At 45.6% G+C, this 17,938-nt stretch overlaps 1 protein-coding gene across 1 annotated transcript in view; it reads left to right on the top strand.

Annotated features, from left to right (window-relative positions):
- EPS15 (epidermal growth factor receptor pathway substrate 15) overlaps positions 1-17,938 on the top strand; it is a 168,236-nt gene that overhangs the window by 33,877 nt on the left and 116,421 nt on the right. The window contains exons 3-7 of the mRNA XM_075320561.1: positions 4,864-4,953; positions 6,198-6,245; positions 11,769-11,864; positions 14,145-14,207; positions 17,796-17,921. Coding sequence (XP_075176676.1) covers positions 4,864-4,953; positions 6,198-6,245; positions 11,769-11,864; positions 14,145-14,207; positions 17,796-17,921 — 423 coding nt within the window. The remainder of the gene's footprint in view (positions 1-4,863; positions 4,954-6,197; positions 6,246-11,768; positions 11,865-14,144; positions 14,208-17,795; positions 17,922-17,938) is intronic.

Raw genomic sequence — 17,938 nt, 5'->3', positions numbered from 1 at the left:
CATTTTTGCAGTCTTTTCACTTATTATAATGAATGGGGAAAAAAATTGTATTTTATGCAGCATTATTCCTGCCAAGAGTCACTTTTTGATGCAGAAATGTCTGCAGCAAATAATGTCTGCACATACCCTAATGGTGGCCATTTCTATTCCTATGATTAGTCATAACAAATATATGGGGAGAGCAGAATAGTCCGCTACCAGACAACGGACAGTGATCGGGCATGTTAAATTCACCATGCCTAACCTTTCCCTCACTCCCCTACATATGCTCACCGAAAATGTCACACACATCAGATCTGTGCGGTCGTCTACAAACAGTAACTTTTTAGTTTCTGCTTGTTATATTTTTTTTTCTCCAAACTTTTTTAAATTGTTTTGTACCTGCTTTGATGTCAGAGCCTCCAAAATATGAATATCCCAAATATCCCATTTAGAGTGACAAGACAATAATCTGACACAAGTGTTCGCTTTTCTCCAGTCTATTTGCTTTCCCATCGCTGCATTCATAGCCGAATGTACTCTTATTGAGTACGGATGATGGCAGTGATGGGTCAGCTCAGCACCTGCATCTCACTAACTCTGGAGATAAGATGCTGCAGCAGATTATTCTGATACGCACAACACTCAGAGGAGGAGACCGGTGCTGTCCTATCACTGCCATCATCTGTACTCCAAATAAGTATGTTCTGTTATCAATGCAGCGAAGGGCATATAAGTTTTTGCCTAGTGGCACTTGATCAGCTGATGATTTTGTGTGGTTCATGTCTTTTTTTTCTTCAGCTATCGCATGTTCTGGTGTCAATGCAGCGAAGGACAGCAAATAAACAGGAGAAAACTAAACCCTTGTTACTGATTGTCTGGTCTAAATAGGTCTTAACATATTTGGGATCATCAAACAGCAGTGTCCTCATAGGAGTGAAGGCGTCCATGCCCTGTAGAAGAAAGCTATGAGATCCTGCTGATTTCAGTATGATTGTCTGACTATCCAATGTGTAGGGGGGAGTCCTTTATGGCAGAAGTCGGAAGGGAAGAAGGATCAGGCATGTAGGATTTTAACATGCCTGATCCTTCATTCTCCGGAAATAAGCAGCAACCAGAGGTGACTTATTCCCAGGGTGGATAAAAATCTTGATTTTTTTAAAAAAATCAAAAAAATCAGATTTTTTTGATTTAAATCTGATTTTTTTGATTTAAATCATTTGATTTAAATCAGATTTTTTAATCAAGTTGTACACAAGCAAAACTTTGTCTTTTTGCAAATCTAATTGTTTTACACAAATAAAAATATTAAAACAGTTGATTATGAAACCTAATAATTTTTATTTGCACTATTAAACACTCAGAATTGAACTACAGAGAGTAAGTACTTTTTAACAATAGCCTATCTCTAACGTTTGAAGTAAGCAAACATCTTCAGTGAATACATCAGTCCTTTAAGCCTACTGTTTATTTAGGACTTTTAATAGGAAAACCAGTTGTCCTGCTTTAGCAGTTCCTAAGCGGTTTCGGACTGTTGTGTGCACAAAACCAAATGAAGAAAACAATCTCTCTACTCCTGCGGATGAAGCCGATGCAGTCAGTAGCTGAGTAGCTAGATTTATTATCTTTGCTGGAAGAACAAGTGATTGCGACTTCCACCAGTCCAGTGGTTTTAGTTCATTAACGACGTTATCTGCAAACATGTATTTTTGAAATGGTGCAGATTCACACTTCAATTTCAGCACAGTTGCCACAATGTCATGGTTAGTATTGGCGAGCCACTCCATTGCAGAGTTGATTTCCGCCTCAGATAATTTTTTCCCTCTGTAGATGGGATGCAAGATATTGGCTAAATAGTGTTCTTCTTTTAATGCTTGGTCCTTGCGGTGCTGTATTGCAACCTTTACATTGTTTGAGAGGTTCAAGAGATCTAGAGAACCTTCTAAATCTTTCCAAACTTCTGTGGCATCAGCTATGGTTGCAGTATCTTTCTGCATTTTATCCAACGCAATCGATATTGGCTTTAACCTTTCCAAAAGGTCCTCGGCATTTCTCTTCACACCAAGATTTAATACTTTGCTTCGTATATTAGCATCAATTTTATCCCGATGTGTTTCGCAAATGGACAGTAATTTTGACCAGTTGTTAATAAACAGTTCCAAGCAGTCAGCCAAGGTATTCCATCTAACATCTTGTGGTAGAACCAACTTCAGTCCTCCCATTTCCTTGTAGGTTGCATGTGCAAAATGATTATTGCGGAAATATTTAACAATTTCTACAACATGTTCCTTGACACCCAAAATATGCAGGTCTTTTGCCAAAAGATGCAACAAATGGGCAGAACAACCGTATGTAATGACATTTGTGTCATCCTGTGCCAGTTCCGCTCGCATTTTTGCCACATTGCTTGCGTTATCAGTAACTAAGCTCCTTACTTTACATCCAAACTGTTCTTGGCATTGGTGAATTGAGTTCTTAGCAATTTCAAGTAAATATTCAGCAGTATGTGAATTTCCAGATGTGTCGATTGTGTCTGTAAGGTAAGTTTCACCATCTTCTGTTGTGACACAAGTGCAAATTATGGGGTCGTTGTGGATGTTGCTCCAACCATCCAAGCTCATGTTAACAACCTTGTCTTTCAAATATTTTGTACAAGCCGCTCTTTCTATGTCGTATACAGCCTGAAGATGTTTTCCTGAGATATCAAATCTACTTGGTGGTTTGTAGCCTGGTCTAATTCCTTCGATCATTTGTACAAACAATGGGTGCTCAACTAGTCGGAAAGAAGAATTGGTTGCAAATATGAATTTAGCAATTAATTCATCAAAATGTTCTTTCTGGCTCGTCGTAGTCTTTAAGATGAATTTTTCTACACTTTGTTGCACGCAAAGTTTTTTTTTGGGCTGCTTTGTTGAAGTTGTACCCAGATATTGATTGTCACGTGCAGCACAAGCCATATTTGACCCTGAAAGCACAGAAATTAAAAATATAAATCGACTGCGTATTTGAAGAAATATAACGAAAATATTGAAACAAACTTTTTGAACAATGTAATGGTCCTCGTCCTATAAGGGCTGTCTCAAAAGTTATGCTACTCAAGTTTTCCGGTGAGGTTGCTGTAATACTGGTAACTAATATCAGAGCCTCAGCAACTGAAAAAAATTATGTCACAAAAGTTTTAAAAATTTTTTTTTTTTAAAATGGTCAATTTGGCAGACTTCAAAAGTGAATTGCAGCCTACAATAAAAAAAAAATAAGCGTATACACACTTTATTTTTACTTAAAGGACATGTGCACCTTTATTTTTTAAGGTGCAGCCAGTCACAGTGTGCACATGTCCTCCCCCCGCAGCTCTCTTACCTCCGATGTCAGCGCTGCGGGGATCCGTGGCTTCGTTCTGCCCGTCCGCGAGCGCGCCTCCATTCATTTCAATGGAGCGTGCGGCCCGCTGACGTCACGCCGCTGGATCACTGCGAGTAGGCCGCAACCGGAGGACGGGAGGCGGACGGTCAAAACGAAGCCACGGATCTCAGCGCTGCGGGGATCGGAGGTAAGAGCGCTGCGGGGGGGGGGGGCATGTGCACCTTAAAAAAATAAAGGTGCACATGTCCTTTAGCGTTAATTTTCTGTGAAATATTGCCTTAACATAAATTTAAATTCTATACTCCAGAACTACCAGAGCTAGAAATTTTTCTTTTCATAGACTTTAACCATCCCAGTAAAATGTCTGTTAAAAAAATAGGTTGTAAATTAATTGCCAGACTTACCACTAGTACTAGGCTCCTGGTGCATAAGAAGCTGTGGGGGTTCATTGACATTAGTTGTATCACTATCAACATCTTCATTTCCCTTCTGGTTGCAGTTTTCATAATGTGATTTCAAACGGCAAACAAGTCCTTGGATATCCTTTTGACAGTATTTGCACTTTGCTCTTGCGCCTTTCTTTCCAAGATCTGCTGCTGGCATCTCAACAAAATGAACCCAAATAGGGTCTCTCTTACGACCTGCTGCCATGGCTCACACAGATCACTTATGAAGTTTGATTGTTACTACAGCCTGAGCCAAGCACTGCTGATGTTACTACAGCCTGAGCCAAGTACTGCTGACTATCCAACAAGTTTGGGCATGTCAACTGAATGCAGGGAAAAAGAAACTAAACCAAAACTGAAACCAAGCTAGAAGTGTGGAATTAAAGGGGCAGTATGAACAAAATGTGGAGGCTATTAATAGTTTATACAATTAAGACATGCTGCTTTTAAACACCTACCTATTGCCATATAGTAAAACAAAAAAGATTTTTACTTACTTTGGGGTCCCCCCCTCACCCTGGCGTTAGATCGTTGCCCCTAGTTTCGTCCGTGTAACTATGGGCGCACATGCACACTGCTCTCACTTCTCAATTTAATCGTGATTTATCTTAAAAAAAAACCTTTTGATTTAAATCAGTGATTTAAATCATGATTAAAATCATGATTTAAATCGATCTGATTTAAATAGAAAAAAATCTTTTGATTTAAATCGTGATTTAAATCATGATTTAAATCGGCGTGATTTAAATCAATCCACCCTGCTTATTCCCCCGACCTTTCCAGCATTGAAAACACAATAAGGTACAAACTGACGGACAAACGAGGCGAGTCTGGATGACCCCTTTAAAATTTTGACTTTGCCCCATTTTTTTTTTTTTTCTGAGGTTCTTTTTATTCCCAAGCGTCCTGGTCACTGAATAGTAATGTGACATCAGTGCTTTCTTATGGCTGATGTTCTCGATGTCCCCTGTAGTAGACCATTATTTTCACTATGTAAATGGCTTGCACAATTTTTTTTCATGGTTTTTTGGGGAGAAGGTTATTTTAACCTCTTCTTTGCTGCTTGTTTTTTCAGGTTGAGTCCGTAAACTCCGGAAAAGTCTTGGCTGGAGATGCTGCTCTTTTCCTGAAGAAGTCGGGGTTGCCTGATTTGGTGCTGGGCAAGGTACAAGAATCTGGATATCATTATCTACCAACATACATGACACTGCGGAACATTGTGATATTGGATTAGCCCCGTACTACCCAGAAGATGGCAGGGTTGTGATGCCACGTCTTCACTACCATGGGTTGTGCTAAATGCACCAAAAGCTTGAGAGCGTTGTCCAAGCATATAATATTGATGACCTGACCTTAGTATAAGTGATCAGTATCACATTAGTGGGGTCCGACATTGCCGATAACCAGCTGCTATCTTCGGTGGTGGACAGGTATCAGCTGTGTACGGAGCAGAACAGCACATGTCCGCTCAAAGTGTAGCGTCTGTTTGGGCATTAATCGCCCCCCTGCAATGTTAACATGAGGTGCGGATAGAAGGCAATGGCAGCCGGGGGCAAGCTGAAGACCCCTATGATTGCCATGTTGGTACCCCTGTGAAGCCCAGCCTGACACTGTGATTTCTAGTATATACTGCATTACTCTGGTACTTTATTATATGGAATAAGGGATCAGGCGACCACAGGTTCAAGTCCTCTAAGAGGCGTTTGGATAAAAAAAAACCCACAAAATTTCAAATTGCCGCACTTAATATTAATATTAAACATACGTGATATTGTTTCATCTATAAATATTAGATCACTCAATATATAAAATGATTTCTCTTCTAGGGTAAGTAAAAAAAATAATGGAGATGCCAGAATTGTCATTTTTTGGTTAATTCTCCTTCCCTAAAACATAAAACAAAAAGCAGTCAAAAGATTGTCCCCCCCACCCCCAATAAAAGCATCCGCCCGCCACATAAAGCAAGAGCCTGCACAGCTTTATTGAGGGAAAACTAAAAAAAGAAGTTACAGTTCACAGAAAATGGTTACACAAACCAATTCATGGAAGAGGAGCAAAAGCTTTATATGCAGAAATGCAAACCGGCTGCTGCATTAAGTACATTTCCGCTCGGTGCTGCGCTCCGGCACCCTGGACTGTACGGTTTAATGATTTACTGAGCGTGTAGGTGCACTTTAATTACATTTATTATTTCCTTTCATGTTTGCCGTTTCCTAATGACAATATACATTTTCTGCGCTCTTTGAGTTTACATTTTTCAGAAATTCTAGTGAAATGTATATTATTTTCCTATTAAATCTGATGCAGCAGATTTCAGGCTGACATCGAGGAAAATCCGAGCCGTGTCATTGCCTTCCTGTGAGTCATTTTCCCTGGCACTGACTTCTCCATTTTTTCTTTTTTGCACAGATTTGGGACTTGGCAGATGCAGAAAGCAAAGGATATTTAAACAAGCAGGTAAAGTGACGGGACGTTTTATGCCTTGTAATCAGCCGGGATGATGCACATTGCTGCTCCGGCATACATCTATTGTGTTAACCGGATCTTAATCCAGTAAGGAAGGAAATCTGCGGACTTCCTGCTCGCTGGGTATATAAAGTGCAGATGCTCGGAGCAGGCTTGCACTTATAAAAAAGCGATATGCCACAAAATATTATTTGATTAGTAAATGTGATCGCGTTGAGCAAAAATATATGTTTCCGATCATTGCAGACCTCCTCCTGCCCGCTGCATATTTTCTGATCAGTTCGCCCGGTGCAACCTTATCTTAGGTTCACATTTCCGTTGTTTATGATCAGTCACAATCCGCCGCTCTGATAAACAACGCAATCTGTTAGACTTTTATATGAGCGGCGGATTGGGACTGATGCCCTTGCGTTGCATCCGCCGCCTGACTGATCAGTCATGGAACGACTGACCGACGGGCGGCAGGAATGCAGAGTGTAACTTTTTTTGAGCAGCGGAATCCTTTTGATTTCGCTGTGCATTTTCTCTCTCGGCAGCCGGCTTCTTTGAGCAATCAGCTGATCTCCCGGCCGCCGGCTAATGAGAGCGATCAGCTAATCGTTTACAATAGCCGGCCACCGGGAGATCATCTGATCGCTCTCAAAAGCCGGTGGCCGGGAGATCAGCTGATCGCTCTCAAAAGCCAGCGGCCGGCTAATGAGAGCGATCAGCTGATCGTTCACAATAGCTGTCTGCCGGGAGATCATCTGATCGCTCTCAAAAGTTGGCGGCCGGGAGATCAGCTGATCGCTCTCAAAACCCGGCGGCCGGGAGATCAGCTGATCGCTCTCATTAGCCAGCCGCCAAGAGATCATCTGATTGCTCTCAAAAGCCGGCGGCCAGCTATTGTTAACGATCAGCTAATCGTTCTCTCTCTCGTTTTACAACGGAATCCGCTTTCTCATGACAATGAAATTCAATTCTTGTCATCTGTTGTATCATCACAAGCATCAAGCAACGCATATAACTGATGTAAAACAACGGAAATGTGAACCTAGCCTTAGCCTGCTAATTAAAAGAATAATGCAGGTAGGCGATTTATCAAAAGGCTCTGGTCCGGCGCCATGGTTTACCAACTTGGCCTCTGCACCAGGGTTCTTTTGAATCTCTTTGCTGAAGTCCTAACTTCAATTGGAAGTGTATGGAGTGCAGTCACTAATACAGAGATGTCAGCCAACTATCCTGTAACCAGGTGCCACATTTCTCAACTCCAAAAACTGCTCTCCGTGGTAAATTGTTGTTCTCCCTCCCGAACTGACATGGGACATCAGGTGATTTAGTGCAGGGAATTTGTTACCAGGTTTTTGCTCCCTCATCGGAGAGCAGCATAATCTAGATACAGAGACCCTGATTCCAGCGATGTGTCACTTACTGAGCTGTTTGCTGTCATTTTGATAAAATCACTGTTTTCTCTCCTGCAGATCTAGTAGTTTTCAGAGCTCATGAATATGCCGGACTACCAGGCAGCAAGCCAAGTAGTCCTGTAATGATTATCTACTGCTGATTAAACAGTGATTTTATCAAAACTACACTAAGCAGCTCAGTAAGTGACACGTCGCTGGAATCAGGATCTCTGTCTCTACGTTATGCTGCTCTCACATTAGGGGGCAAATATCTGGTGACATATTCCTTTTAAAGGGAACCAACCAGTAGGTTTTTCAGATATAAAGTACAGGCACTGCCATAACGGTGCTATGATGCTGTTTCAAATCACCTCTTTAATTTAGAGATTTGATGCTTGATTGCAGAAAATCCTATATCAAAACTTCAGAAATTACATCATTCGTGCAGCGGCTTAAGCATTGGGGCGGCACGTGCGTATTGCTAGTGTGATGGTATCTTCAATAAAATGGCCCTGGAATCGGCGCATGCGCATACTGTGAACTCCGGCGCCATTTTATTAAAGACAATGTGGCGGCGCATGCGCAGATTGCATTTATTTTTTCATCGGTGCATTCGCCATTGCGCCTAGTTATCTTTTGAGTAAAATGGCACTAGAGATCGCGGTACGTGCGTTCGGTGATCCCGGAGACATTGTATTGAAGAAAACGTCACACTAGCAATGCACACACGCCACCAACATTGGTGATGGTGGCACAAAATTGAAATAAAAAAGAGGAGGAAACGTTCCTGACGACCCGACCCACAAAGAACCACCCGGTGCTCCATCCAATTCACTATTGACATAATTTCTGAAGCTTTGAGAAGATTTTTCGGCAATCAAGCATTGAATCTCTAAACTGAAGGTATAATTCTATCTACATCCTAGCACCGGTGTGGCACTGCCTTTACTCTATATGTGAAGAACCTGCTGGCTGCTGCCCTTTAAAGTGATCAGTAATGGTTGCTGTGAATTACAGCAAGCAGTGATCCTAAAAAAGAATTGCTACCACAAGCAAATTGTACAACTTCATAATATGAATTCTAATCTTTATGGGCTGGAACTAGAATATCCCTATTAAAAGATGGGTAAAATTCTATTAAAATTCCTCTTGCTAAAGAATTTTTTTAAATGTTATTGTGTACAGCTTTTACCCAAGGAACTGGCCACCAGCGGAGTCTAGAAGTGGTGGCCGCACATGCACAGCGCTTACACTACTACTGAGACTTTCCAAAAATAATCTATGATTTACTGTATCACTTATATAACAGCTGTCAGAACTCCAGATAACGCAGGTTGTTACAGGACTCCATGGCATGATATGGCGTCTATGTGCATTCCAGTTACATGCACAGTGGGGCGCCCCCGGGCACATTCCAGCTCCGGACGATATATAGGTGTAAATGACACGGAGCTTGTTGCTCTCCAGGTGGTAAGGAAAACAGTCAGTAGCGTAGTAAGGTCACAGCTTAGGCTAGTTTCACACTTGCGTTGAACGGTATCCGTTGCATTGCGTTGTGTGACGGATGCAACGGATGTTTTGCATATAGTGGCACAACGGATGCTGCAAAACAACGAAATCGTTTTTTTTTTTGTTTTTTTTGTTTTTTTTTTTTTTTACAGTTTACCGGTGGCAGACTATTGTGAACGATCAGCTGATCGCTCCCAGCAGCCGGTCGCCGGGTGATCAGCTGATCGCTCCCAGCAGCCGGTCGCCGGGTGATCAGCTGATCGCTCCCAGCAGCCGGTCGCCGGGTGATCAGCTGATCGCTCCCAGCAGCCGGTCTCCGGGTGATCAGCTGATCGCTCCCAGCAGCCGGTCGCCGGGTGATCAGCTGATCGCTCCCAGCAGCCGGTCGCCGGGTGATCAGCTGATCGCTCCCAGCAGCCGGTCGCCGGGTGATCAGCTGATCGCTCCCAGCAGCCGGTCGCCGGGTGATCAGCTGATCGCTCCCAGCAGCCGGTCGCCGGGTGATCAGCTGATCGCTCCCAGCAGCCGGTCGCCGGGTGATCAGCTGATCGCTCCCAGCAGCCGGTCGCCGGGTGATCAGCTGATCGCTCCCAGCAGCCGGTCGCCGGGTGATCAGCTGATCGCTCCCAGCAGCCGGTCGCCGGGTGATCAGCTGATCGCTCCCAGCAGCCGGTCGCCGGGTGATCAGCTGATCGCTCCCAGCAGCCGGTCGCCGGGTGATCAGCTGATCGCTCCCAGCAGCCGGTCGCCGGGTGATCAGCTGATCGCTCCCAGCAGCCGGTCGCCGGGTGATCAGCTGATCGCTCCCAGCAGCCGGTCGCCGGGTGATCAGCTGATCGCTCCCAGCAGCCGGTCGCCGGGTGATCAGCTGATCCTTCCCAGCAGCCGGTCGCCGGGTGATCAGCTGATCCTTCCCAGCAGCCGGTCGCCGGGTGATCAGCTGATCCTTCCCAGCAGCCGGTCGCCGGGTGATCAGCTGGTCCTTCCCAGCAGCCGGTCGCCGGGTGATCAGCTGGTCCTTCCCAGCAGCCGGTCGCCGGGTGATCAGCTGGTCCTTCCCAGCAGCCGGTCGCCGGGTGATCAGCTGGTCCTTCCCAGCAGCCGGTCGCCGGGTGATCAGCTGGTCCTTCCCAGCAGCCGGTCGCCGGGTGATCAGCTGGTCGTTCCCAGCAGCCGGTCGCCGGGTGATCAGCTGGTCGTTCCCAGCAGCCGGTCGCCGGGTGATCAGCTGATCGCTGCCAGCAGCCGGCCGCCGGGTGATCAGCTGATCGCTGCCAGCAGCCGGCCGCCGGGTGATCAGCTGATCGCTCCCAGCAGCCGGCCGCCGGGTGATCAGCTGATCGCTGCCAGCAGCCGGCCGCCGGGTGATCAGCTGATCGCTGCCAGCAGCCGGCCGCCGGGTGATCAGCTGATCGCTGCCAGCAGCCGACCGCCGGGTGATCAGCTGATCGCTGCCAGTAGCCGGCCGCCGGGTGATCAGCTGATCGTTCGGCTGCCGAGAATGTGTGCTTGGGGCGGAGTGCGGGGTGGGTGGAGCTGAGCGGGGCCAAGGTGCTGAGGACAGGTGAGTGTGCGTGTGAGTGTGTGTGTGTGTGTGTATACATGCGGAGTGGAGTGCGGGAGGGGGTGGAGCCAAGCGGGGAAGTGTCGGGCTCCCTGCACATGTAGCGAGGGTAAATATTGGCAAAGCACTTTGCTTGGTTACCCGATATTTACCTTGGTTACGGGTGCAGGTAGCCAGAGAGTGCATGCGCAGTGAAATCCAACGGATTGCGCTGGTCAAAAAAAGTTACATGCTGCGTTCCTCCCGCCTGGCGCAGCGTCAAAATAACGACGCTGCGTCGTCCACTGGATGCAACGCTGACACTTGCGTTACAGTGCGTCGTCCATACAAGTCTATGGAGACTAGCGCAGTGTGTTAACGGACTGCGCTATTCTCCATAGTGACGGACTGCGCTGAACGCAAGTGTGAAAGTACCCTTAGAGGTGAAAAAATAATTGGCAGGAAGCTGGTTCAATCAGTGCCGTGACCGCTGGACAGAGGCGTGCAAGTCTCAATGCCTCATTCCAAAAAGTGCAGCTGAAGTGTCCGTGCAGCGCTCGTATATGTGTGATTGGGTCGTCTGGCATTCTCAGAGGCCCATACAGTACAGAATCATCAATGACTCTTCCAACGGCCACTTACCCCTCGTACTAATCCCAGTTTGGCATTACAATAGCACCGGTTCTGATCCATACTCTTAAAGAAGTCCCTATGGCTAATGCAATAGTAGCGTGTTTCTACTATCAAGGTGCTTGTAATATCAGATCCAGGGCCCTCAGCTTCTGTAAAGACAGTGTTTATACGGACGTCCCTCCTGTCCTGCGCTGCCGCCACTTATATGAAGGCCAGAAGACGGGAATTCCTGCGTTTACTCACTTTGCCTTCTTCTACGTTTCCCAGATGGTGATTCATTTCCTTCTGCAGCGTCTTGTTTGAGTTTCTATCCCTGGAAAGTGCCGTCCCCGTGCCTGTGCTCATAACACGTACCTATGCGCACACATACCGACGTCTCCGTGCAGTAAATATTTGTACGTCGGGTTTTCTTATATTGATGGTCTTGTTTTTACTCTTCTTTTCCAGGAATTTTTTGCAGCTTTGCAGCTCGTGGCTTGTGCTCAAAATGGAATGGAGGTGTCACTCGGCAGCCTCACCAAGGTGGTGCCCCCGCCAAGATTTGTAAGAGCTTAATGTATATACACACACTGCAATAGGGCAGCCCACCCTTCCACCTTGTATGAGGGTCCTAGGATCAGCACGTAGTGGCCTGGGTCCGGGCCATGCAGCATTGGGAAAAGAAAACATGTGTCCAGCGATGCAAAGAAACCAGTGCTGCAGATGTAAAAATATCCAGACAGACCCTGGCTTTTTTTTTTTCTTTTTTCTTTTTTAAACCTACGTGTTTCAGCGATGCCTTATGGCTCTGCCTTAATCATAGTTATAAAGTTAAATATTTAATCCAGTTTTTATTGTTTATTACTATAGTTGAGCAAAAGGATTCATAGTGCCCTGGTTTGATGGTCAGGGCTGCTGCGGGACCAGGGCTGCTGCGGGACCAGGGCTGCTGCGGGACCAGGGCTGCTGCGGGACCAGGGCTGCTGCGGGACCAGGGCTGCTGCGGGACCAGGGCTGCTGCGGGGCCACAGTGCTGAGGACCTCTTCTTACCTGCCACATCCCCGGCACTCCTCTTTAGCAGGCCTTGCACCATCATGCAGGCATCGTAACACAGACGTTGAAGGGCCTATTGATCAAAGAGGGGCTGGGGATATTGCATATAGTAGAAATTTGGCAATGTTCCCATCTGTCAGCCAACGTAGTTCCTGGACCATGGTTTGGCAAATATTTTTGCTCCACTTTTTCTGCTATATATTTTCTGCTGAAAATTAAGAAAACAAACAAACTTGCTGCCCTTGTAATAATCAGCATAAAGTTCAGAAGTGGATTAGGCACTGTTAAAAGAAAATAAAAAAAATTCTCTTTCAGTCACCTGTATTAGGAAAGTGTAGCATTACATGGCGGCCATTGAGTTAAATGGCCATCCCTAAAAAGCACGAGCCGCTGTTGGAGAGCTGATCTCTGTTCTGACACCTAGACGTGGTGCGGAGTGGGGTAATCATGGGGGGCGTCATAATATAACCCCTATACATGGAGCCTCAGTAGCTCTCTACTACCCCAAGCACCATCGTTCTCCTAATAATACCCACACATAGAATTTTTCATATTTTTGCTGGAAGCAATCGGCAAAAAAACACCTAAATGTGATACTGAATTATAATTTTAATTTTTTTGCATTAATTTTTTTTTGCTCATTATGAAAACCTGGAGAATACAAAGTCAGTCCACTCTCCTCCCTACAAAGAAAATTACACAAGTCCGAAAGCAGATACTTATCATAGTCTTTCCTTCCCCTCCAGAGTACCTTCATTACTTGGTAGGCCACATGGGAATCAGAAAGCATCTATATTCTGCGTCACGACAATCAGGAATGGGGGACACGTTGGTAAAAATCTCAACACGATCCCCCAATTATTGTAACCCCAGACAATCCTAGTTCATTTTCTAGTTTTCTTTCCTAAGATATCTGTCCACAACACTCACGTGTTCTCAATTTTTGCAGTCACTCCCTAATTTGTACCTACTCCTTTCTCTAAATTTCTCTCATCAGTATATTCACTTACAGTTCTTAATGGGGTAATTTTAAATGTTTGGGTTTCCGATGCTTCATACAGAATAGATATACTGAGTTGGTGCTGCAGTAATAAATATTGGGGTCCTCCTATCCACAGAAATACTGCAGCTGCGCTGGAAAAAAAGAAATTTGTCCAGGGTTTCGGCACCATAAAAATTCCTATCATACTTTCCCTTCTCCAATGTTTCCAATTTAATGAGTTGGACGCCTGTTCAGGGTTCAGATATTTCAAAAACATGGCGCAAATGATTGACAATATCTACTTACCTATGCTTAAAGGCGATGGACCGCTTTTGATATAGGAAAAAATTATATATATAATTGTATATTGTATTACTAGTTACCGTTTAATTAAATTGCACTACTTTTGGGTCCTGCATTCATTTTTCCACCTACTGATTTGCAGTTTGCAGCCTGATGCAGGCATCAGATTTTTCTCTTGTGGGAGCGTCTCTCCCAGTAATATAGGCTGGATGTGAGGTCTTCAGGTATCTTCAATAGCTCATATGTCAGCACAGCTTCTATCCTGCACTTATTTCCTCCTTTTCTATTGTCTATCTCCTCTGCCCTCTTTGAGACTGTAGCTTTCTCCACTCTCCAGATTATTTAGGATGGATAATCTGTAGATCTGCAGGGAACTGTTACATTTCCAGCGCTTGCCTCACCCACGTCAGCAGAACTAGCAAATAGATGTCTTGTTTAGTGTTAATGTTTAGGTTACTCGTGTTTACTCGCTGGGTAAGCTGTGCTCTGTATGTTTTGTTTTCAGCACGATATGGCGGGTCCCTTGGTAGCTGCTCCAGTTGCTGTGGACTCGCCGTGGGCTGTAAGGGTAAGTCCTGTTGGCATTGCCATATGCCCACGTATAACGCCACCATGGTTAATATCTGTATGTAACATTCTGTACCCTTTATAAGTTGCTGTTTACTCCCTAAATTCTTCCAGTAAGCCACGAATGTAGTATTGTTTGACCCTAGTTCTCGACCTTTTATATACAGTGTGCACTGGCTTAGCTGCAGCAGCGTTCCTGGGGATTGCAGATGATCGCCCAGCTAATTTTGACAAAAGAAGAATTATTAGACATGTGACCATTCTTTTAGTAGACTCTAAGTGTATACTTAAAAGGATGGTCCACCTCCCTGGATATATATTTTATTTCATAAAAAAGTTGCACCATTCATAATTTGCATGATTTTAATGGATGTAATTGTTAGTTTTCATTGTGCTCTTAAAAAACAAAAAGAATTAGAAACTTTCCCATTGGACTTTCCGAATGAGCTCACTGCTGGATCCTCAGTTGCCTCATTCTGCAGCCAGCAATAGACAGTGTAAAACATAGAAAACCTAGGCTATTAAAGGCAAAGGGTGCAAAATTTTTAATGAAGCCCAACAGTAAAAAATATTTTTGGCCAAATATACATTCATTTCTGTTAGAAAAAAAATTGTTGCAGAATTTAGTAAATGTTGCTGATTTTATTGTGGACGCCTCTCCGCTCATTTCACCCTTTGAATTGTAAAGGGTAAAATCCGGTATGATATCTACATTACCAAACTACAGATATCAAGACCCCAGCATTGGTCAACTGTTCTCTGCAGCGTTTCATTGAGGTTTCTTGAAATATCACAACCTATATTTCTACTCTAATAATAATATTCAGGTTTTCTGCTTGCAAATTTCACTATTTGCTCATAGGGTACATACGCTTAAAGGGAATCTGTCACCAGGTTTTTGCTCCCCCATCTGAGAGCATATCTGTAGAGACAGAGACCCTGATTCCAGCGATGTGTCACTTACTGAGTTGTTTGCTGTCATTTTGATAAAATCCATGTTTTTTCTGCTGCAGTTATACAGAGTTCATGAATATGCTGGACTGCCTGGCAGCATGCCAAGTAGTCCTCTAATGATAATGTCCTGCTGATTAAACAGTGATTTTAGCGAAACTACACCAAGCAGCCCAATAAATGACACATTGCTGGAATCAGGGTCTCTGTTATGTTGCTCTCAGCTTAGGTGACAAAAACCTGGTGACAGATTCCTTTTAAGCATAAACCTGAAGCACAGTTGGGGTCTTTTTTTTGTTTGTTTGTACTCTTTACCTAGACCTCTTGAATAGTGAAAACCATTAAATCTATATTTTATGAAGCATGATGGCAGTGCTTCTCTGATGAGTAGAGCTTTATATCAGCAAAGCCACTTGTCACATTGTTTCCGGCTCTGTTTATGTGGCTTCTACAAATGTGAAACGGTTACTTCAGGGGGTTTTCCAGTTTCAGAAAATCCCTGTCTATCGGCTGCAGTTTGTTGAAAAAAATATTTTGAAAAAAAAAAAATACCAGAAACTGCGCTTTACTCGCCCTTCCCAGGTCATGTACGAAGTTTCTGCTGCTGCTCCTGGTGTCTGTTATCTGCAGCACAGAGGTCACATCAACAGCGCTGCAGCCAATCGGTGAGCTCACTGGCTGTCTGCAGCACTGTTGACTTGACATCAGCGCTGCAGACAATTATAGACATCAGGAGCAGCAGCGATGACGATGACTCGGTGCTGGATTTGATGAGTGTGGGTAACTGTAGCCGAGGGATGGGATTTCTTAAACTGGAAAACCCTTTTTAAAAGGGGGTTTCTGCCACTTTAGAAATCTGCATCCCCCCAAGTTCTCCTCTGTAGGGAAATCGATCGAAAAATATATGTAATTACCTTAATGACTTCTGACCCTTAATGCTGCTGCGGATTGTGTGATGCCGTGTCTCAGTCCTTTCTTAGCTTCCTATGACTTTTGGCCCCATCTTACCCCCTTTTGGGCGGCACAGGTACGGATCGGCACTGTAGTGTCGTGTATGGCGGCACAGGTACAGATCGGCACTGTAGTGTCGTGTATGGCGGCACAGGTACGGATCTGCACTGTAGTGTCGTGTATGGCGGCACAGGTACAGATCGGCACTGTAGTGTCGTGTATGGCGGCACAGGTACGGATCTGCACTGTAGTGTCGTGTATGGTGGCACAGGTACGGATTGGCACTGTAGTGTCATGTATGGCGGCACAGGTACGGACCGGCACTGTAGTGTCGTGTATGGCGGCACAGGTACGGATCGGCACTGTAGTGTCGTGTATGGCGGCACAGGTATGGATCGGCACTGTAGTGTCGTGTATGGCGGCACAGGTACAGATCGGCACTGTAGTGTCGTGTATGGCGGCACAGGTACGGATCTGCACTGTAGTGTCGTGTATGGTGGCACAAGTACGGATCGGCACTGTAGTGTCGTGTATGGCGGCACAGGTACGGATCGGCACTGTAGTGTCGTGTATGGCGGCACAGGTACGGATCGGCACTGTAGTGTCGTGTATGGCGGCACAGGTACGGACCGGCACTGTAGTGTCGTGTATGGCGGCACAGGTACGGACCGGCACTGTAGTGTCATGTATGGCGGCACAGGTACGGACCGGCACTGTAGTGTCGTGTATGGCGGCACAGGTACGGACCGGCACTGTAGTGTCGTGTATGGCGGCACAGGTACGGATCGGCACTGTAGTGTCGTGTATGGCGGCACAGGTACGGATATGCACTGTAGTGTCGTGTATGGCGGCACCGGTACGGATCGGCACTGTAGTGTCGTGTATGGCGGCACAGGTACGGACCGGCACTGTAGTGTCGTGTATGGCGGCACAGGTACGGATCGGCACTGTAGTGTCGTGTATGGCGGCACAGGTACGGATATGCACTGTAGTGTCGTGTATGGCGGCACCGGTACGGATCGGCACTGTAGTGTCGTGTATGGCGGCACAGGTACGGATATGCACTGTAGTGTCGTGTATGGCGGCACCGGTACGGATCGGCACTGTAGTGTCGTGTATGGCGGCACAGGTACGGATCGGCACTGTAGTGTCGTGTATGGCGGCACAGGTACGGATCGGCACTGTAGTGTCGTGTATGGCGGCACAGGTATGGATTGGCACTGTAGTGTCGTGTATGGCGGCACCGGTACGGATCGGCACTGTAGTGTCGTGTATGGCGGCACAGGTACGGATATGCACTGTAGTGTCGTGTATGGCGGCACCGGTACGGATCGGCACTGTAGTGTCGTGTATGGCGGCACAGGTACGGATCGGCACTGTAGTGTCGTGTATGGCGGCACAGGTACGGATTGGCACTGTAGTGTCGTGTATGGCGGCACAGGTACGGATCGGCACTGTAGTGTCGTATATTGACCATGGGCACTAGGACGCAGTTATAGGGCGAGTTGGCGGTTTTTGGAGGGAGTTGCGTATTATAAACCTTCTCCATTAAATTTGATGGGTCGTTCAGGCTCATAAGGCTTTAGCACAAATTGTTAACAATATTGGAAAAACCCCTTTAATTTGAGCCGTCATCATCCGTATCACAGGGGGCAGGAACATTAATAATGTTGTGATTGCATGGCAGCCTGAAGAAAAGGCCAAATATGACGCAATATTCGACAGTCTGAGCCCCTTGAATGGATTCCTGTCCGGAGACAAGGTGAAGCCCGTGCTGCTGAACTCCAAGCTGCCGGTGGAGGTTCTGGGCCGCGTGAGTGGTTTTTCTTT

The sequence above is a fragment of the Anomaloglossus baeobatrachus genome, chromosome 8 (assembly GCF_048569485.1).
Source record: "Anomaloglossus baeobatrachus isolate aAnoBae1 chromosome 8, aAnoBae1.hap1, whole genome shotgun sequence".
NCBI classification, from domain to species: domain Eukaryota; kingdom Metazoa; phylum Chordata; class Amphibia; order Anura; family Aromobatidae; genus Anomaloglossus; species Anomaloglossus baeobatrachus.
This window is presented reverse-complemented; position numbering and strand designations above follow the sequence as displayed.